A 22,134-nucleotide genomic window follows, 5' to 3' on the forward strand; every position below is an offset into this window, starting at 1 on the left:
CTTTACCAAAAGAAAAAGAACTCTTAGAACTAGGACGTGTTTTTTTTCCTTTTGCAATTACTGATAGCAGAAGAGTTACAAGAGTTAAAAAAAGAAAAAAGAATGAAGAGATTGCAGCTCCAGGCAATCATCTTTAACATTAGTTCAGAAATCTAGTGCTAGTATACTAATTTGTGAAGAAAAAAACAATATTGAGCATACTAGTATGATCTAGAGTACTAAGGTTGTGAAAAAGAAAGAACAAATATTGAGCAGCTAATCACACTGAAAACGAATGTGGATCGAGTATCTAATATAACTGAAATTGACTGTCTACTTATTATTCGCACAATTGCTGGTATAGGCTACCAAAACTTCCAGGCTAGAATGCTCTATTTCATATGGTTCACATAGATTTTTAAAATTGATTACTCTTCCCTTAAGCCACAGTACCGGCAGTGCTACTCTCTTCGTGTGGATACCACTGCCTGTTGTAGAACCACTGAGAATCTCCAAGAACTGCTTCGCTGTCCTGGTTACGGTGCCAGGAGTAGAAGGCATGCGTTTGGTTCTTTATTTCCAGCATTGCATGCCCAAAGCTTGCTTCCCTGTAAGCTGAGTAACTAGGTTGTGGCTCTGTAAACCTGCACATAGAAAATAACACGCCATTCAAGAAGACGCTACATAATGTTGTTGTAACGAGGTTAAAAGCAGGAAGACTTACTTATTAGCAAGGCCTTCTATGTTTCCTCCATCGCCCGATTGTAAAGTAAACCCGGTGCAGATGAGTTTAACACTGGTGTGCAATTTCCATTTGAAACTTTGTATACTATATTTGAAATTCTCTCCTGTAGCAGATATAAAGAAAATTACAAATTAGAACAGTATTAAGAACTTACGATTGATTCATGTAGTAAAAAGGTCACAAACTGAAACTTACCGATCTCTCATAAGCATGAACATGACCAGAAACACAATATCCACTTTGTTTTCAACAAACCAAGGTTCAAACATCACTCTCATCCTCTCTCCTTCCATAAAGTGGTACTCATAACTGTTATACCATGGAGAGTGAAGAAGAACAATCAACCATGGGGGTCTCTGATCTATTCACCTTTGAGAACTTCGTTTTGAAGCCAAACATACTGCGGTATATATTTTCCTGCACAGGAAATCCAACCATATGCAATTATCAACTTGTTAAACATTCTATTCACTTGCAAGATTGTTTACCATGAAAAGAACTATTGAGAACAGGTAGATTGTTTACCATAAGCTGAATATGATGAAAGAACAATGATATCGCCCGAGGCACGTTTGATTGAGTACAAATCAGTTTCAAACCTTTCCAGCTAAATTATCTCAACGCACTTCTAAATTTGATTCAAGCAAAATCGTGGTAAACACATCTACAAATTATAATAGTGAATTCTAAGCTCACCTCATTATTAACCTTTTACGACCCAACTCTTTTACCAAAGGGTGTGTGTCTAACCACTCCTTTCCAAAGAGGTTTCTGCAACATAAATAAAAGATGTAATGCAAAAGTGCTTTCCCCGCACCTGGTGGTCCATAAAGAATGACTCTTTATCACAGTCACAGTAATAAATATGGTCGCATTCACAGCGACTACAAAATACTGAAGGGTCTTATAAGGATAAATAGAACATCAAGTCCAGGTGAAATTATCTTTGGAGGAGAAACCCCAAGACTCTAATTGGCCGCTCAATAACCTGAGGAAATAAAAACAGAGGACAGAAAAATTAATTCAATATATTGACACAATCACACCCAAAACATGTATTTGCTGCGACAAGGAATAAGACATAGTACCAATCATAGCATATGACTGCCCATAATATACGTATTAGAAAACTGAGCGAGTAAAAATTGTAAGAACACCAACCTGTTGATCTCACTGTTTGATCGATACACTACAAAGTAAGCTATAAGAGATATTTCAACTGTCATTATCAATATCATCCTCTCCCGGAACCAAGCAGGCGGGTGATACACCATACCAGTATTGCCCATACAAAACTGGTTTTGTCAGTTGAGAAATCAATGGTCTTTCACGTCTCGTAAGCGACATTCTAGTTCCCTATAGAAAGGACATTTTATCATTCTTGGATGTATTCCAGAGAAGGTCATTTGGTCATTCATAGAAGTAGTCCAATAATCCAATTACATAAGGTAATCCTAAATGTTCCAACCTTAAAGGCTAAAGGCATAACTAAACACGCAATCACAAACAATTACAATGTAGTTAACTGAAGATGAATCACAGAGCAAAATATATATTTCAGATTTCATCTCCACACAAAGAAAAGAAAGAAAAGAAAACGTTGATGTCCAAACATACCAAGTTATCCCTTTGATTTCCTTAATGAGCATTTGGACTCTAAGAGCTCCGATGTAGGACATGAGAACGTAATGCATACAACAATTGTTGCATCAACAAGACTTAAACACTACCAGAGATGTACAAAACATGATAAACCATTGGTGATCTATCTCAAGCAGTGCTTTTACCCAAATTATCTGAAAAATCTCTAAAATGTCCAACATTTCGATAAGAGACAATCTAATTTAATAAAAGAGCTTCTTAAATGCAGATTGATAACCAAACAAGCATACATGCATTAAAAGAATCAAAGAACAGATTTTCAGATGTTGAAGCTTAAATCAAGCTCATACATGCATCATCACTTGAAATTAGGAAAAAACTTAAAAAACTGGAATTTAAAGATGGAATCGAAGCACTATAACACTTGATAGGAACAATAATATGACAGGCATTGATCGGCTCATACCTCTGAGAATAAGAAATGGAGATTATTATTTCGATTAAGGTTTAAACCTTCCTCCAAAACTTTATAGGCTACAACACTCATGTTTAAGCTAACCATGTGTGGGGTGTAAGTTGCTGTTCAATAGCTTTTCAATAACCAAACTAGAGACCTTAGTGTTGAACAATTGTATTCTCATTGAAATGTTTATGAACTACAATTACAATTTATATAGTATTACATTCATTGTCTAACTGAATTCAAAACAGAAAACTAACTAACTAACAGAATACAGTTTCTTCACTAACAAACTTTCTTCCGGAAACTAGGCGGCGTGGACTAATGTCTAATATACCCCTCAAGCAGCAGAAGTAGGTTTTGAAACTACTTGATAGCTTGGATTGGAGATAGAGATGGCGTTGCTTTGATAAGCCTTTTGTCAGAATGTGCGCTAGTTGATCTTGGCTCTGGGACATATTTTATTTGAATTGCTTTGCTTGTGACAAGTTCTCTTACAAAATGGTAATCCACTTCAATATGTTTAGTGCGTGCATGAAACACTGGATTTGAGGCTAATGAGATGGGCGATGTTATCACACCACAAGAGTGGTTGAGTGTAAATAGGAATGTGTAGATCTCTCAATAAGTTTTTAAGCCCACGAAAGTTCTGCTGCAGTGTGAGCTAATGACCGGTACTTTCGGACTCAGTAGTTGATCTTGAGGCGATGGGTTGCTTCTTTGTTTGACCAAGAAATTGGAGTATTTCCATAGAATACTAGATAACCACTTGTAGATCTTAAATGCGACCGATCGATCCAGCCTGATGTCTGCCCGAAAAAGCTTGAATTTGTGAACTTCCTTTTCTTATCATTATTCCATAATCTAAAAGTACCTTTGAGATATCTTAAAATCCTTTTCTTTGCAGCTAAATGAGTAGTTCTTGGAAATTGCAGTCTTGACAAACCTGATTCTTGAGAAAGAAATATCCTGGTGCGCTCCATGTAAGATATTGCAAGGCTCCAACTATTTGTGCGTATTTTTGTAGAGTCTTCTAATAAATCTCGATTGATATTATCAAGTCTTGAATTAGTAGCTTTTGGGGTGGAGATGCAGGAGTTTTGCTTCCGACATATCATGCTTTTGAAGAATATCTAAAATATATTTAGTCGACATAAAACATATAGTTTTTAGTCCTTGTAATCTGCAAACCTAGAAAGTAACTTATATTCCCCAAGTCTTTCATTGCAAACTGTATGCTCAACCTCTGAATTATTGTTTCACAATGCGACAATGAATTTCCTGTAAGTAAGATGTCATCAACATACACCAAAATGTAAGTAACTAGGTCTTGATGAATTTGTACAAAGAGTGAGTGATCTACTTCAGACGTCTGAAAACCCAATGCAAGTAAAGCTCCCATAAGTTCAGAGTACCAGGCACGAGGAGCCTGTTTTAGGCCATACAAAGATTTGTTTAACTTACAAACAAATGATGGCTTGTCCTTGTTGATAAAACCAGCAGGTTGTGCCATGTAAACCTCTTCTCTTAAGTGACCATGAAGGAAGGCATTGCTAACATCCAATTGTTTGATGACCCAGTCATTTTGAACCCAATGATAAGAACCAATCTTATTGTAGCAGGCTTTGCTACAGGACTGTATATTTCACTGAAATCAACTCCAGCCTTTTGTTGACACCCTTTAGCCACCAATCTAGCTTTCAACTTGTCTAGTTTACCTTCAGCAGTTTGCTTGATTCGAAATACCCACTTGTTCTGCACTACATTTTGATTCTTATAAGGAACCAAGGTCCAAGTATTTGTCTTGAGTAATGCATTGTATTCTTTAGCCATGGCTTCTCTCCACTCTTTTTGCTTGAAAGCTTGACTAAAACATGTTGGAAGTGAAGGTAAAAGAGTTGAAGCACTATAACAGCGTGGTAAAGGATGCTTAGTAGAGTGAAGTGCCTTTTTCCTTACAATACCATCCTTTAACCTTGTGTTCATTGTATGAGTATTCACAACAGAGGGGACTGGTCTTCTTCGAATTGTTTTTGATTTTACTAGTTGTGTAGGTTGTGAGGTAGAAGGTTGAGATGATTGAGGTTGAACAGAGGTAGAAGGTTGAGATATGATAGGTGTTGAAGTTGAATTTGCAGGAATATGTGAAACTGGAGGACTATAAGTGAAATTTGGTGTTTGAGGTATATTGTTGGAAAAAGGTAAAAATTGAGAAAAGGGAATGATCAAAGGTATTGTGAAAGTTTCAGATGCATTGTGGTTGGAAGGAAGACTTTTGAATGGAAAATGATTTTCATTGAAGACAACATTTCTTGAAGTAAAAACTTTTCGGTTGAAGCGTCAAGACAGGTTGTAACCTTGATGATTTAAACTATAACCAAGAAAAACACACACTTTACTTCTTGCTTGAAACTTATTTGATGTATGGAAGTAGCCAAGGATAGCATGCACACCCATAACTTTTGAAGAAAAGATATTTTGGTGTTTTATGAAAAAGTTTTTCATAAGGTGAGATGAAGTTAAACCTCTTTCTTGGAAGTCGTTTTATAAGAAAAATGGGCGTTTCAAATACTTCTACCCAAGAATGAAAAGGAATAGTATTTTGAGCAAATAAGGTTCTTCCTAACTTCGAGGAGATATATGCGTGTTTCCTCTCCACAACACCATTTTGTTGTGGAGTGTGAGAAAATTTGAATTGATGTTTGATTCACGAATTTGTGAGAAAATCTTCAAAAACATTGCTTGTAAACTCACCACCATTATGCGATCTAAAATTTTTGATTTTGGTGTTTAAGAGATTTTCAACTTGAAGTTTGAAAATTTGAAATACTTTAGAAATCAGATTTGACACATAGTGGAAAAATCCAATGATAATTTGAGAAATCATCTATTATTGATGCATAGTATTTGAATCCTTTTATAGAGTACGGTGAAGGACCCCATAGGTCTACATGTAAAAAATTTGTAAAGGTTTATTACACTTGGAAGTAGATAAAACAAAAGGAAGCCGAGAACTTTTGCCAAATTGACATGAAGTGCAGAAAGTATGCTTGCTAGTTTGTGTTCAAGGGCAAGTCATCTTGATGAACAACTTTATGCGAGAATAGAACTAATTTGGATGTCCTAATCTTTGGTGCCAAATCTTTGGAACTTGATCTTTCACCAATGAATGTTGTATGCAAATGTGAGTCTTGACCCAGTGGATGATAATGAAATGGGATAGAGGCCATGCTTAGTTTGTCCCCCAAAACGGATCTTACGTGTTTTGTTGTCCTTGACAAAGAAATGAGATGATGTAAATATAATAGTACAGTCATTGTCACTAGTAAATTTTGTGTCTGAGAGAGAAGGTTTTGTGAAATCTTAGGAATATGTAAGATGTTGTTTAACTAGAAAGTAGATTGAGTAGGAGTTTTTAGAAGTGCTTTACCGGTGTTTGCAATGTTAAGATTGAGACCATCTCCAACCTGAACTTGATCTCCACCACGATAAGGTTGATGATAATTCAGATTTCCAACATCGAAGTCATGTGGTTGGTTGCACCACTATCCATATACCGGCTTGAACTTGCAAGTAGGATCATATTGTCCATCATGTTGAGAACGTATTGAGTGTTTCCATAACCCGGTGTTGATGTTTCATTGCTCTGTGGGCTACCATAGCCTTTAAAGTTTTTGGTGGAATCTTACCTTTGAAAGGCAAAATTCATCACGGTCATAACAATCAATAGCATAATGACCTAGCTTTCCACAAATTTGCAAAACTGGTCTTGTACCACGGTGAGTCGGACCGAAAACACTTGTTTGTAGTGTTGATTTGGCTATTAGGCTGCTGTGGAAAACCACCACCATTGTGACCACCGGTATAACCATTTCCACCATTATAAGCAGTGTTATTATGTCCTCCTCTATTAATTCTTCCTCTGCCTCTATAATATCCATTATTACCTCCTCGAACCCACCGGTATTGCGCTTATAACCACCTCTATTATTGTTATAACCACCTCTCGTTATTGTTATAACCCCTCTTGAATATTGATTATGATTAACAGTAGAAAAAGCTTGATTCACGGTATTATTTTGCATTAAATTGAGATTCCTCAATTCAATATTCAATTCTTACATTAGCAACAACCCATGTAATTCATCCAAACTTACTTGTTCGGGTTCTCATTCTCAAAGATGTACCAAGCGTATCATAATCGAGGAAGATAATCCATTCAAAACATACATTATCAAATCTTCTTCTTCAACAAAGACTCTCAATGCAACAAGATTATCGAAATTTCTTTTACTTTTCGTAAAAAATTTGAGAGATAGTTGAGTTACCTTTCTTCGAGTTTTGAAGCTTTGATTTGAGTTGAAGCTTGTGCGGCGAGAAATTGATGAGAAACGTTTTTTTTTCTAGAGTGCTCCATAGAATTCTTCTTTGTTGGAGCTCCAACAACATAAGGAAGTAGTGATTAGGAGATAGTAGCATTTAACCCGGATAAGTAAGTTTTGATCCTTCTTATTCCATTCATAAACTCGGATTCGGTATCAACTCTTGATTCTCCGGAACCGGTGACTAAAATTTCGTGGACACACTCTGTTCCATCAATGAAGCTTGTTAAACCATTGCTTCTTAGAATTGGAAGAAATAAAGACTTCCATAGCAGATAATTGTCTTTGCTTAGCTTGATTGGAACAAAATTAGCAATGTTGGTTGAGGTATTCATGATGTTTAGTGAAATCGATGATTGATGTGAAAGAAACCTAAAAAATGAAATCAAGAACTTGATTTCGTGGTTGATTGAGGATAGATCTTAAATTTGAAAAATGAAATCAAAAGCTTGATTTCGTGGTTGATTGAGTAAAGATTGATTGAATCAAAGGTTTGATTCGATCAGAAAACTTGATTAGAGAAATTGATTTTTGAGGATGAGAAAATTTATTGAAAAAGGGATCGAGATCACCATTTGGTTTCTCTGCTCTGATACCATGTTGAACAATAGTATTCTCATTGAAATGTTTATGAACTACAATTACACTTTATATAGTATTACATTCATTGCCTAACTGAATTCAAAACAGAAAACTAACTAACTAACAGAATACAGTTTCTTCACTAACAAACTTTTTCTGGAAACTAGCTGACGTGGACTATTGTCTAATACTTGGCACTACCATTTAGTTAAGAAATTATAAATTATAAAGTAGTCACTATTCAGGATTCACGTTGAGAAATTAGAAATGGGATTTGGAACGATCCCAAAAAGAATGAACAATTGCGAGACAGAAATAAATTAAAAGTTGGACCAAAATGTGATCTGTGAAAATGATCTCAAGAGGCTACTTGAACATCATATCTTCGACAATATAAAAGTGAAAACCATTAAACACCTTTGATTTCCTTACTGTTTTGAATGTTGCAAAACTTTTTTATTCTTCTTCTACACTCAATTTTGAGTTCATAAACTCTATAATGACATACTGGTTTTGTTTAAGCAATGTCAGAGTCTGCTTCGACTTCGATATTATTTTTAAGACTTGGACCTGTGCAGCCCTTACCCAAGCTCCTTATATTGTTATATGCTGTTGATCATCCATCCGCTGGGAAGCTCCCAATCAAATTTTTGATACTTGGAATTTTGAACATGACAAAACATCAAGCAAGTTGAACAAATTACAGTAATGTACTGTAATCTTAATGATCTGTTAATAGCTAAGTTGGATAAGTTGCATGTATAGGGTAAACTCATTTTGGCTGATATCAAGTCAAACTTCAAGATAGAAAGAATAATAATCACTAGACATCAGGCAAACACTCGAAAGGGAAATACGGAAAACAGGAAAATATGTTATTGAGAATGAAATGATATCCTAAAACAAAAACTGGGCAAAGTTTTAGAACACAACATTACATGGAAATGATCTCTTGATGTTAAATGCCTCCTTTTGTGCAGGTTTATGAGAACAACAGAAGATGAGAAGAAGAAAAATGTTTTTGCAAGAAACAGTCTCTTGTAACACATTTAAGTATACCGAAAAACAACGAGACGGGTTAATCAAATAGATTGGAAGTTTGCACATGAGAACAAGTTGCTGCAAATATATATCCAAAAAGAAGAAAAGGACCATACTAATAATACACTGGTGATTCCCGACATTCCCAGTTCATAGAAGAAGGAAACATAAGCGTTGCGCTTCATTGTAGTACTGTGGAATGGAAAAAAAGGGTTACCAAAAGTTTGTATCAAAATAAGTTATGAGATAAGAATTGTCAATACATAGAACGTAGAAAATAAAGCAAACAGGATTTATAGCACTGGAGACTGAATTTTTCACCAGGAAAATTTATATTCACGTGGAAGCAAACCTGCTAACGACAACAGTGACAGCATTTCTCATTGAGTTATATCGTTCCTGTAGGACCTTGAAGATTGCAGTCCAACAAGATGATCGTCGATCCTGCCTTGGATCTGATCTAACTGCCTCAAACAGAAACACTTTCATATAAACTGGACAAAATATCAGCAGGCCTAATGACACCTGAACATACAGCTTAGTCAGTAAGATAAAATATTGCACGACTTAGACACTAGATAAGATATGGTGCTTAAGTTTGAAAAATCATGCCTCGAAAATATATTCTCCTGGAAGAAAACGTGCCAAAATGTTTCCCACAACATGTGCAGTAGAAAAAAGACCAGTAATCCATCCAAAGGTCGCTGGTCTCTTATTTTCCTCCACAATATCTGCCTAATAAAGGCAAGAGAAAAATGTTAATTCTACCATAACTACTGTCAAGCCTCACGAACCCAGAAGAAATTCCTATAATAATTTACCACGTAAGCAACAGCGATGCAGAATATGCTGCCTTGACTTATGATAAAAGAAACTGTACGAAGTACGTAGTAAGCATATACAAATCCCTTTGAGTTATCCCAGGCCAGTAAAGCTGAAACAAGAACACATAGTGAGCAGTACAAACAAAAAAGTGATAGTACGCCTGTAAGGAAGCTGCCAACTCATTCAGGCAAGTTGGTTCTAACAAGAACATAGTTGAAGGCTTTAAGCATTACAAACATACTGAGAGACCTGAAGTACATATTTCAGTAAGTGGTAAAGGTGATAAGAGGAAAGCATGAAAGTATCATTGCCTTTGATGCATTCATAAGGTACAAATTGTGAGATATCATACATTATGACACCCTCATTTCTTCACTGTATAATAGTCGTCATCCATAAAGTTTGAGGAATTTTTTGGTCCCATTCATTCTCCCTACTGCTTCTGTCCTCCTTTCATGGCAGTTCTCATTTCAGGTGTCTTTTTCCTCAGCTAAAAGCCACTTTCTTGTCCATATCCCCTTTATGTTTTCCCAATCATATAAAGTCCTTTTGCATTCACATACAAATATCCAAGTTTGATCTTTTTCAATCTACATAAAGCAGTGATTACCGCATAAAATATCTTCTCCGGCAATTGAAATTTACTGCCCACTATTCTGATTCTGATGATTTAGCCCCTTTTATTTGTTCCCACCAAATGAAAAGTTTCACAATATCACATGCACACTGGGTTGAATGAAGATGAGAGGAGGAGTGACTTTTGGACTTTATATAGATCATTTGACTATAGTGCTCATCCCACACAAGGAGAGATGCTTGAATCTCGAAGTTCATTATGCTCTAACTCATCGTCTATTGGCAATATCATCAAAGTAGGGACGGTACAAACAAATTCCCAAAATCACTTTGCCCTCCTTCAGTTCAACATCCAACCTCCACTCTAAATCACTGCATGTCCTTGATACTACAAACTTCTTCATCATAACACATCCCCACAATCACACTGGTGCCTCCAAGACGTCCATTGTTTGCCTCTACATCTTGTACCTTCAAGACCACAATCCACCAGCATTTTGATATACAAATCACTATTTTCATGCTCCGGTAAAAGATTCTGCATTAATCACCTTTCCAACATATTTTTGGAAGCTTTCCACAAAAATACAGTTTTATGGAATTAAAACTTGTGGATCATAGATGATCCCATACAGAAGTTTGAGATATGCAAAAAAGAAAAAGTGTAGTTTCTCTGTCCTACACGGCTACACATACAAAACACTCTTTCTGCAATCTTGTTTCCATTAATTTATTACAAGTATGTTAACTGAAAGATAAGATGTAAGACTGAATTGATCCCCAAGTCTAGAAAGTATGACTTAATCTCAACCAATAAGTATCTTTTTTAGGTCAAAACAATTGTGCCATATTATATAGATAATTTTCGTTGGCAACATTTGCTTGTTAAAAATGTCCTATACCTTTTCAGTTTCTGTTGCTAGTAACTTACCTAGCATGAGAGCCATAATATGTTTGTGATTTCTCATGAAATAATCTACAAATTTCAATTATTCAAAGAAATTCGTACCGAAAGGGATTATAGTCGTTGATATAGTAAGAAGAAGCATTGGCTTACGACCGTAATCATCTGCAAGCTGTCCCAAGAGCGGAAGAACCACCATCTTGAAAATACCAACAATCTACAAGTGAAATAATATGTCATTGCTTTACTTAACAGAACAAGAAAAACAAAAGAGGCAAAAAGAGAAGATAGACATTGTACACCATCGACATTGTAAAATTTCTAAGTTACATTGACACGGATACGTGTGTCCGTATCTGACACGGATATGAAGTGTCTGACACGACGAAATATCAAAACTTGAGGTATATTATATACAATATGTGTCTGTGTTCGTCCGATACGGACACATGGATACGTATCCGACACGGATTATTTTTGAAATATGGCGTGTCCATGTTACATAGTAAAATTGTGTATAGTAATGTTTTCCTCGAAAAAACGATCTGAAATACAAAGTCCATATACCATACTCCAGTTGAAAATAAGAAGTTATGAAAAACAACATAGCTTTGTTCGTCATGAAATTATGTCAACCATGAAAACAAGTATACGAGATAATTAGATGTATTCTGTAACATAAAGAATGAAGGGGGTTATGACTCTCAGATAATGAAAACGTGGGGGATACCAGACAAGCTTAGAAGAGCTCCAAGGATCAAGACTTGTAGATGGTATCCTCCTGACAGTGACATAATCAAGCTCAATATGGATGGGGCATCGCAAGCAGTGTTACTAAAAAAATGGATGGAGATATTGCCTTGAGGCTAGCCTTAGGCCTCTTGGGAGATTAGCGCTAAGCCTCAATGGGAGCATAATCACAAAAATCTCTAATTTTTTCACAAAAACGTAAAAAGTCTCCAAATTGACAGGTTACCGAATTTCAAAACGAATAAACAATAATAACGGTAAAAGTCTCCTAATTCTCGATGTTTTCCGATTTTTAGCGATTGTTTTGATGATGGATAACTTTCTATTCTTTTATTTTAATATTTTATTTTCTAAACTGTAATTATTTGTAGGATATCATAAGATATAACAAGACTTTACATATATATTTGCAAATTTTGAATTTGATATATGCTTGAAGTAACCTTGACATGATGCACAATCACGCACTGCATACTATTTTATGTTTTATTTATTTATAGGGTTTCCCAATTTTTTCCGATTTTGGTTAACAAATTTGTACGAATTAACGGTTTCATCCTTGCCGAATTCCGAATTTGTGACTACGAATGGGAGAGTATCCCAAGTTCCTTAAACTTATTTTCTTTCATTTTTCATTTTTTAATATTTTATTTATTTTACCTTTCCTTCTCACAACCACCCTTAATCTTCCTTTAAGAGACAAAATAACGTTGGTTCATATGGAAAATTGTTCAATTTCGAAAAAAAAAAAAAATAGTCAGTTTTTTTTATCATTAAGGCTTAAGCCTCAAGCGACTCTGAGGCTCGCCTCAATCCTTACAGAGTCACGAGGATCATGCTACAAAGTATATAGTAAAATGTCTAGCCAGCAGTTTACGCTTTTGGTATTGAATATTGAATATTGAAAACCGGTGAAATAAAGCAAACACAACGACCAAGTTAGATCATTGAAGGTTTTAATACGGGTCAAAGACAAAATATGAAAATAATAAGAACATGAGCTATGTAGCTCGCCAAAAACTTAAATCAAACATGCACACTACAATTGAAGATCAAATAATTCTAAAACTTGAGCAACAAGATTGATGAATTTACCGTTTGTTGAAGACCAGTGAGGTAAATAGCTTCACTACAAGTAGTTTTACCAGGACAAAGAGCATTCGTAGTGACATCTACAAGTACTGAAACTGTCATTTCTTCTGCGATCCAATGAACAAAAAGAGGAATTAGAAGATGAATCAACGGTCTTAGCTCACTCAAGTTCTTCTTCACGTCCATTCTCTCTCTCTCTCCAAGGATAGAGAAATAAATGTGCAAGTGTGAAGTGATCTCAGTTTCAATTATTATTATGATTTTATATCTTTGTTTGAAACGCGCGACTTTGTTTGTTGTTGACATCACGTGAGTTTGTTTGTTTTACACGGTCGAGCTTATGGTGTACGTGCGTAATATGTGTGTGCGTAACGTGCGTTATGTGTGTTATTTGAGTTGTTTAGATTAAAAAGTAGTTATTTGTCGTGCGCAAATGGTGGTGGAAGTTTTTTGACACCAAACTTACTCCCAAACTTGCTAGAAGGCCCATAGCACGTCCTCAACAATGTATGTACGCAGTTGAATAAGCGAATCAAATTTTGGTTGTGATTAAGAAGACATGGGATTAGAAATTATTGAAGTTGTTGTATATACTTCTTAGCTTACGTTTGCATTTGTGTTATGGTTATATACTCCACCTAATAAGCCTGTTACATGGAGTTTCGTTAAGTAGTCACTATAAAACTTCATAATATATTTCATGCTCGCATTCCAATTATCACAAAATCAGTCTAATCATTGTGGATATGCCTGTTTGAACTTTGAAGTGAAGCATATATATATTCGATATTTTTCTTGGTTTTGTTTCTATAAAACTTATCATATTTGTCAGAGGTTCATTGTGGATTGCCTGTTTGAACTTTTGTATGTTTTAGGCCTGATTGTTTTTAGGCCCTGGGATCAATTATTTATTATCAATTCAAAGCTAGAATCTGTTGTCCGGGAATATTCGAAATTCAAATAATGCATACTTAAATCAATTTAATCAGATTATGAAATATTTGGACTCATATGCTATACAAGGTAAATAGGTAATCTAAACTAAAAGGGACTATTGTAAGGTTTTACACTTTTACCATATAACTGACGTTATTCAACACAGAAAATCACAGAGAAACTCAGAAACAGCAAGCCAATTGTCAAAATGATGAAGAACATCTCTCTATACTAGGAAACCATGATTCCCTGAAATAACTTCCATCGAAGGAAGCGTATTCTCAGAATATCCTCGACGTCCAACAACGCGTGTCATTCTGTAGTCGCACCCACATGTCGACATAAGTTCCAAAATTATAAGAGACATAAAAACTGTCCAAACTAAATGAGAAAGAGAAAGATATCAGTACGTCTCTCAATATCACAATCATTCCGCAGTCGGCACGTACACCTTTCTTCCCAAATTCTCATAAGAGTTACTCGAATGGTCCAACTTCCATACCTATATATTCATGAACCTATTTAGGAACAATCGCAACTACACCAACCACTCTGCATTTTACCATTTTCGTTTTCCTTGTCATTGTTCTTCCATGGCTCTTACAGGGTCGTTACTTGCTATTGCATTTCTCTTCAGTTTCTCCGGGTTTCTTGGGTTCGGTATCTCTTATGATCGCCCACCTCCTCGAAATACCCTTTCTGTTCCATTGTCCGACGATCTCGATGAATCCTCCCCTCAACAGGTACATTTCATCTTGTTTTTCTTCGATGAAGAGGTTGCATATATATATTAGCAAATTAAACTTTTGAAGATGATGATATTTCCTATGCGGTTATGCAGGCTTTTAGACTTATTTAATCGTATGGTGCGTTTTCATACCAATGTTTGCGTTTCTCTTGTTCTATTTGATGGATTTTCTTTGCTTATTTGCATGCGGTTATATCTTTATATATTTGAATTTTGAATCGTAGTATGGACGTACTATGGAGAGTGTAATTAGTTATTTGTTGCGTAGAAAGAGTTGGCTGCCCATTGCCTACCTGCATGTTTGCCACATACGGACTTACTGATCAGTCACGTTTGCATCATGTTTTTCTTCTACGTCTCTACTTCCATAACCATCATGGACTTTTGCAACCTTTTTTCACAGCCGTGAGTGATAAGAGTATAAGACCATGACTTCTTTTCCTTTTATATTTATATTTACTTTATTCAACGATAATCACAAGAAAAGAATAAACCAAGGACCAAAATATCGAATTTGGACAATATATTGTTTACCCTGAAAAACGAGATATATCCAAAATATAAGAGAATATCCATTTTTTTTTGTTGCCGAGTCAAAATTTTATTTTGTATGTTGATATATCAGAAAATATCATAAATATCGTCAATTATATCAGAAATATTGTTGATATATTAATAAAAATTGGTCAAAGTCAACAATTTATATCGGATATATCGTATATCGGTCAATATATATTGATATATAAAAAATTAGGATATATATATTGGCAAAAACAAGATTCAATATTCGGTGGAGATATATCGAATATTTCCATCTCGTGTACCCTAAAACTGTACAGTTTAAGCGTTAATCGGTATCAAATCGCTCCAATAGCTTATAGCGATTAATTGGAATTAATCGACAATTAATTTAAATTTAAATTTAATTTATTTACCATAGTATTTGTTTATGACTTAATTTCTCTCTTTTTTTATAAAATATAAAACCCAAAGAGATAGGTCTGAATCACACATTTGGTGTGACAAAATTTGCAAAGTATTCCATTTCAATTGATTGACCACTTGATTGAATAGAAGATACAACAAATAATTTTTTGATATATATTATAAATTTCCACACACAAATAATGGAAAATAAAAATAAATTAAATAGTCATCTTAAAAGATTACTAGGCATGGACAAGTATCAAGCGGAAATGACTAAACAATACTATTGGTAAGTCCCCATATTAATTATTTCCTTTTGCTAGAAAATTCAGAAAATATTTGACTTTGACCCATCAAAAGGTGTTTGACTTGACTTGACCCATTGTTCTAGATACCCAGTAACCATTGATGTCTACAAAACCACATCCGGTTCAGAAACTCGTAAATCATCTCCCATCTCTCTACACTTGGAATAAAACTCATTAATAGCCGAACCCACAAAACATATCAGACCCAATCTTCTTCTCACTCTTCACCAAAAACTATTAAGTGGTGATTTTTGGAAATCAATTAATCGGAAATCGTCCGATTAAGCGGCATAAATCGTCCGATTTTTCAATCCCGCTCAAACCTCAAACTTTTTACCTGATCGGATCGGATCGGTGTAGTAGCGCATAACGCTTATGTGGCGATTAAACAACACTTAAACTGCACATCCCTAAAAAACAATATATATCAGCAATATCTCAGAAATCTCGACGATATTTTGGACCCCTTGGAATAAACTAGCTAGCTATAAAATCCTAGAAAGTTAGAAACCTTTTTCCATATTGAAGATTTAAATTAAGAACGGTGTGTGCACAAAATAACTAGTTAGTTGACTTAATTCTAGAATTAGAGGGTGTATTGTAGAAGTGTGTTACTTCTGGGAGAATAGGCTGGACTCGATTTCAATTGGAAAATATTTTTAAAATAAAATCTCATAGATAGATATTGGTTGAAATTACCAGCACATATATGATTTTGCGCAATGTTCTAAAAAACGCTAGGCGGTAGTCGGGCAGTGGGAGAATAGGCTAGGCGCTAGGCGGATTTTTTTTCCTAACATATCTTATAATATATATAGTAATACACATATGTACTATAAGAAATGAAGAAAATCATTTATCATAACTCAAAAAATAAACACAATCAAAGATACTTATTACAAAAATGCGTAATAGTTGAAGAATATCGACTTCATATAAAAATATTGGACTTTAGTCTTTTAAATTCATTCAAATCTTAAGTCTACATGGGTCTTTAATTTTTGACATTTAATCATTCAAAAAAAAAAACTTGATTGGACTGCCTAGCCCGCCTAATTGGTCTACTAATTTTTAAACGACTTGGGTCTAGGCGAGTCGGTTGAGCATTGCCTAACGCCTAGAGACTGCCTAGACCAATTTTTAGAACACCGATTTTGCATGGTGTACATCCTAGTGGTCACTCTCCCAGGTAAGTATAGAATAAAAAAATAAATAAAAAGAAAATGACACAGTAGTAAGGGCTGTTCAAAAAAAAATCGAAAATCGAAAAACCAACCTGAATCGAGCTGAACCGGGTGAAATTAACGGTTTTTTATTTTTTCGGTTCGGTTGCCAATTCTCAAGACAAAACTGACTGGTTAGGTTTGGTTTTCAGTTTAAGAGTTCGGTTAACCGACATAAACCAAACCAAACCGAGTGCTAGATATATATAGAAATTAAAATTATTATTATTATTATTATTACTAAATAGTTCATATTATTGAGCACTTAAATACTTGCTTATTGTGATTGACGTTATAACTTGTCAACATATCTAAATTGGCATCAGTACTATATATTCAATATATATTTATTAAAATTCACTTGGGTCTAAATTGGCATCAATACTATATATTAAAATTCATTTGGGTGGTGATCAATATATGGAAGTTTATAGATGGCCCAAACCGAACCGAAACCAAACTGAACATTCGGTTATGTTTTATCGATTAACAATTATAAAAGATTTAAAAATGGTCTACCTTACAAATTATGATTAGGTATCAAATGTGTGAACCATCAAATCTGTGTTCTCGAAATGCATATGCTTGCTTGCTTGCTCACTTTCTCCTAATCTCCTATGAAATGCCTGGCTTGGGAATAATTTCTTTATCCAATGGTGCATAAATTAAGTCGTGACTGAATACAAACTCAGTAGGAATAACTATGTTTCAAAAAATTGCAGGTACATATATCTTTGGTGGGCAAGGACAAGATGAGAATATCTTGGATCACTGAGGATGAAACTCCAGCAACAGTTGATTACGGTGTAACAAAAGGAGCTTACAATTTCTCTGCATCAGGAAGCGTATCTTCGTATACCTACTTAATAGTGTACACGTCAGGGAAAATATATGATGTAGTTATCGGTCCCTTGGAACCAAACACTTTGTATTTTTATCGATGTGGCTCTAATTCACAGCGTGAGTTCAGCTTCAGGACACCACCAGTTGAACTTCCTATTGAATTTGCTGTAGTAGGTAATTTAACCATCACCAAACTTCTCTTCTAATATAGCTCCTAGCTTTATATTTGACTTTTACATATATAATAGTGTGTGGTTTATGTTAGAAGAATAACATCACTTCATCTAGATGCAATGCCATTCTGTTTTTCACTTCTACTAATTGAATAATCACAACACCAGGATGCAGTGGCATTCTATTTGTCAACTTACATGTAATTTCTTTTTATTTGTTATAAGATATTAGATCTTCCACACTGGGAAATTTGCTTGTAACGCGAACTCTTTATGGTTTACTAAGATATCCAAGACTTAATTTCTTATTATCTATTCATATTAGGTCTCAGATCACAGTATATATTGAATAGTCATATCCTAATTAACACAATATATGTAGGTGATCTTGGGCAAACAGAGTGGACAAAATCGACCCTGGAACACATTGCCGGATCAACCTTTGATGTTATGCTTTTGCCTGGAGACTTGTCGTATGCTGATTTTTACCAGCCACTCTGGGACTCATTTGGAAGGCTTGTAGAACCGCTTGCTAGCCAACGACCTTGGATGGTGACCCAGGGAAACCATGAGATTGAGAAGATTCCTGTATTTCACTCTCAATCCTTCACATCCTATAATGCCAGATGGCATATGCCATTTGAGGAGAGTGGGTCCGATTCCAATCTGTACTACTCGTTTGAAGTTGCAGGAGTTCATGTTATTATGTTAGGTTCTTACACTGATTTTGAGACTGATTCGGCGCAGTATAAGTGGCTCCAAGCCGACTTGGCCAAGGTTGATAGGAACAGAACTCCATGGATCGTGGTGTTAATCCATGCACCATGGTATAATAGCAATACTGCACACCAAGGGGAATATGAATCTGATGGTATGAAGAAATCCATGGAAGGATTGCTGTACGGGGCTCGTGTTGATGTTGTTTTTGCTGGTCATGTTCATGCATATGAACGCTTTGTGAGTTTCGTAGACAATCTTCTTTCTACTTTTATTTTTGCTGCTCTGCTAATAGGAAAACCATTAACAATAAGAACAACGACCACAATAACAATAATAGGAAAGCAAAATTATCTGAGTCTTTTGTACGTAACACGAGTCACTGAGTCAGTAAGAGGATTGAGGGAATCAGATCGATAATTTACGCCTAGAATTATATAGTTATTTACTGATATGATCCTATATGATTATGTCAATAGTACCTATATCTTGTAACAACTTCTATTTAATAATTTTCTATCTTTTAACATTTTTTTCCTGCCGCAGTGCACCTTTTGACATCATTATACATGTAGAACTTGAAAAGGTGTACACATACCAGTTAAATCTTAAAATAAAATAAACTTTTTGATCTCATATTACTGAAGTTCTGGGTTAAACCAATATCTTTACTTGTCAACTAGATTGCCTTGCTGGATTATTTATTGTCTGATGTTATTGTGATTATGAAGAGTTCAAACGGACAGAAGAGAGTCCTGCTAGAAATCGTATAATAATCTGATGATGATAAAACTTTATTGACGTTGGTTTAGTTAGCACAAAGTGCAAAGATATTTTGGTTTATTTACATGAGTGCTTTAATTTCTACTAAGTTTTCTCTCAAAATGCAATACCAGGCACGCGTTTACAGTGACAAAGCTGACAATTGCGGCCCAATTCATATCACCATTGGTGATGGGGGAAACCGTGAAGGCCTTGCTAGCAAGTAAGTTAATTGTTGATGTTACTATTGCACTTGCTACCTTTTAATGATGTTTATACTTTTCTTTTTCCCTTTTGGGTGAAGAGTAAGTAACTAAGTATATTTGTCTATGTAGGTATATTGATCCCAAACCAGAAATATCACTTTTTAGGGAAGCAAGTTTCGGGCATGGAAGGTTCAAGGTTGTGAACACTAGTCATGCACTGTGGGAGTGGCACAGGAATGATGATGTTCAGTCCATTGTGGCTGACACTGTTTGGTTAAGAAGCCATGTGTCCGATCCGGCTTGCGAAGTGTAGACTGATCGATTAGTTGTTACTCTGTTATACAAATTTGAAAGCAAGTGTAGTAATTACTTTTGTAGGGTTTTTACTGATATCTCATGCATGATTCCTACGATATGTACAATTACGCTATATCACATGCATAAAGTAGCGCAGCGGAAATAGAAAATCGTACCTTGGTCACAGTTTTCAATTCGAAGTTCCAAACTTTGATCTACCGGAAAAACTGATGTTCTTGGCACACTCAAGATCTTCTTCTTCTCAACTTAGCTAGAGTCAAGTTCTAACCACGAATGGAAAGCAACCTTTGTTTACGAATCAAGAACTAACAATAGCTAGCAATGGAGGTTACCACCTATGGAATCTCCACGAAAAACTAGCTTCTTCTTTAGAAAACGTTGGAGGCCACCATTAAAGGGAGAGAGAGATTTGCTCGTTTTTGGGATGATCAATATGTGAGGGGGGGGGTCTATTTATAGAGCTCTCCTACCTCCTCAAAGCACGACATAGTGATCTACCATGAAAGTGATCTTAAAGAAGACAAATCCGAAAACCTAATATCCGGAGAGTGTGTGTATACCCCAAGATCTGTTTGTTTCATCACTTTGACAAATAGCACTCATCCCTATGAGTCCACACCATAAAGTCAAAAATGCATCACATGATTCACAATTATCATCAATTATTCTGGCCAAGTAGAATCCCAGTGATTGTGTGATAAACTTTCAGTTCTTTTACCCTTTGCACGCAAGTCATTGTCGTCAGAGTTCTGCCAACTTCCCAATATGCATCCAGTCAGCCTTTTAGTAAGAGCTTGTGGGGAGCAAACCAAAGTTACGAGTAGTCCTCTTATTTTCTTGACAAGGTCAAAAGTTCAAGGAGGGTACCATTCGATATGTCTTAAACAAAAAACCTATCAATTGAGCTCACATAGCAAGAATTTTTAGGGATATTTATTTTCTTGCTCTCAGGTGGTCAACTATACACATGTTGTGTGAAAACATGTCATGATAAGAGTATCTAATTTGTTTACTCAACAATAGATATTTGTAGGGTTAGATAGACTTAACCCCCCCCCCCCCTCCCCCATTTTCAAAAATATTAGTGATACCCCCATTTGTAAGATCCAACAGTCAGATTTCTTCATCTGAAAAAAAAAATCATCTCATAGCCGTTGAATCTTGCAATTGGGGGTATCACTAATATTTTTGAAAATGGGGTAAGTCTAACGAACCCATATTTGTATGTCCACTCATACCATGCAAGTGTTGTCATCTCTAATGACAATTCCAATGATACTTTGCTCCCACTTGGCAACAACCGTTTGTAGGTTTAGACAAAATCTTCCCTATGAAGCCTGTTTCTTCTTATCCAATTATAAGAAGGGGCATGACTCGGCACTAGATCCACCCTTTCCATAAGGTTTAGTGACTTGTCAAGCTAAACTCCCACTGTTTAAAATGGAAGTGACTATTCATGTGAGTGAACCAATCAACCCTACTGACATACATATGAGATGATAAACAATATAATGAGAATGCAATCAATTTGGAAAGAATGCACGTTTATTCATTAAACCATCAAAGTGTTCTTAGCATAATCACATCCTCTTTAGCCCAAGCATTTTTACATGTGCAAGGAAGAGTTCCTTTGGAATAGGTTTGGTCAATGGATCTGCAACCATCTGATCAGTGGATATTTGTTGTAGAACTACTTCTTCTTCAGTATCATTTGTCGTACGTAGTGGTACTTTAACTCTATATGCTTGGTTCTTCCATGGTACTTTGGATCTTTAGCATATGCAAGAGCAGCCATATTGTCAGTCCAGATGTGAACTGGTTTAGCAGCTCTTGAAAATACTGACAAGTGTTTGATGAATCGTCGAGCCACACGCGCCTCTCCTGTGTGGCGAGAGCAAAGATGCAATATACTTTCGGCTTCCATAGTTGAAAGTGCTATGGAAGTTTGCTTCTTGCTGCTCCAGGATATAGCACCTCTATTCATTATGTAGGTATATCCTGAAGTTGACTTCCTCTCATCAAGGTCTCCAGCCTA

General features: G+C 35.5%; 2 protein-coding genes and 1 pseudogene across 5 annotated transcripts; 1 reads left to right on the top strand and 2 right to left on the bottom strand.

Annotated features, from left to right (window-relative positions):
- Window positions 1–265: 265 nt before the first annotated feature.
- On the bottom strand, window positions 266–1,425 carry LOC147489166 (purple acid phosphatase 2-like; annotated as a pseudogene). Its single transcript, XR_015202852.1, has 5 exons — window positions 1,421–1,425; window positions 1,250–1,323; window positions 920–1,141; window positions 704–827; window positions 266–623 (listed from the first exon to the last, which is right to left on the bottom strand). The product of XR_015202852.1 is annotated as a purple acid phosphatase 2-like (transcript).
- LOC147489167 (uncharacterized) lies at window positions 1,405–13,185 on the bottom strand. Of its 3 annotated transcripts, XR_015201959.1 has the most exons (8): window positions 12,942–13,185; window positions 11,202–11,313; window positions 9,613–9,725; window positions 9,404–9,526; window positions 9,144–9,316; window positions 8,908–8,983; window positions 1,886–2,080; window positions 1,405–1,712 (listed from the first exon to the last, which is right to left on the bottom strand). XR_015201959.1 is itself a non-coding variant. In XM_086572395.1 (7 exons), exons 1-7 carry the CDS (start codon window positions 13,122–13,124, stop codon window positions 1,940–1,942), a joined length of 921 nt encoding a protein of 306 aa, XP_086428521.1. In that variant the 5' UTR covers window positions 13,125–13,185; the 3' UTR covers window positions 1,719–1,939. The 3 variants fall into 3 exon arrangements, 2 of the variants coding, with proteins under 2 accessions (XP_086428521.1, XP_086428522.1); XM_086572395.1 differs by lacking the exon at window positions 1,405–1,712 and having other exon boundaries at window positions 1,719–2,080; XM_086572396.1 differs by lacking the exons at window positions 1,405–1,712; window positions 8,908–8,983 and having other exon boundaries at window positions 1,719–2,080.
- An 841-nt stretch (window positions 13,186–14,026) lies between these two features.
- LOC147489168 (putative purple acid phosphatase 20) lies at window positions 14,027–20,272 on the top strand. The gene is made up of 5 exons (XM_086572394.1): window positions 14,027–14,617; window positions 17,803–18,097; window positions 18,479–19,053; window positions 19,710–19,798; window positions 19,911–20,272. Exons 1-5 carry the CDS (start codon window positions 14,387–14,389, stop codon window positions 20,092–20,094), a joined length of 1,374 nt encoding a protein of 457 aa, XP_086428520.1. The 5' UTR covers window positions 14,027–14,386; the 3' UTR covers window positions 20,095–20,272.
- The last annotated feature ends 1,862 nt before the right edge of the window (window positions 20,273–22,134 follow it).

This window comes from Coptis chinensis, chromosome 7 (assembly GCF_015680905.1).
Source record: "Coptis chinensis isolate HL-2020 chromosome 7, ASM1568090v1, whole genome shotgun sequence".
Lineage (NCBI taxonomy): Eukaryota > Viridiplantae > Streptophyta > Magnoliopsida > Ranunculales > Ranunculaceae > Coptis > Coptis chinensis.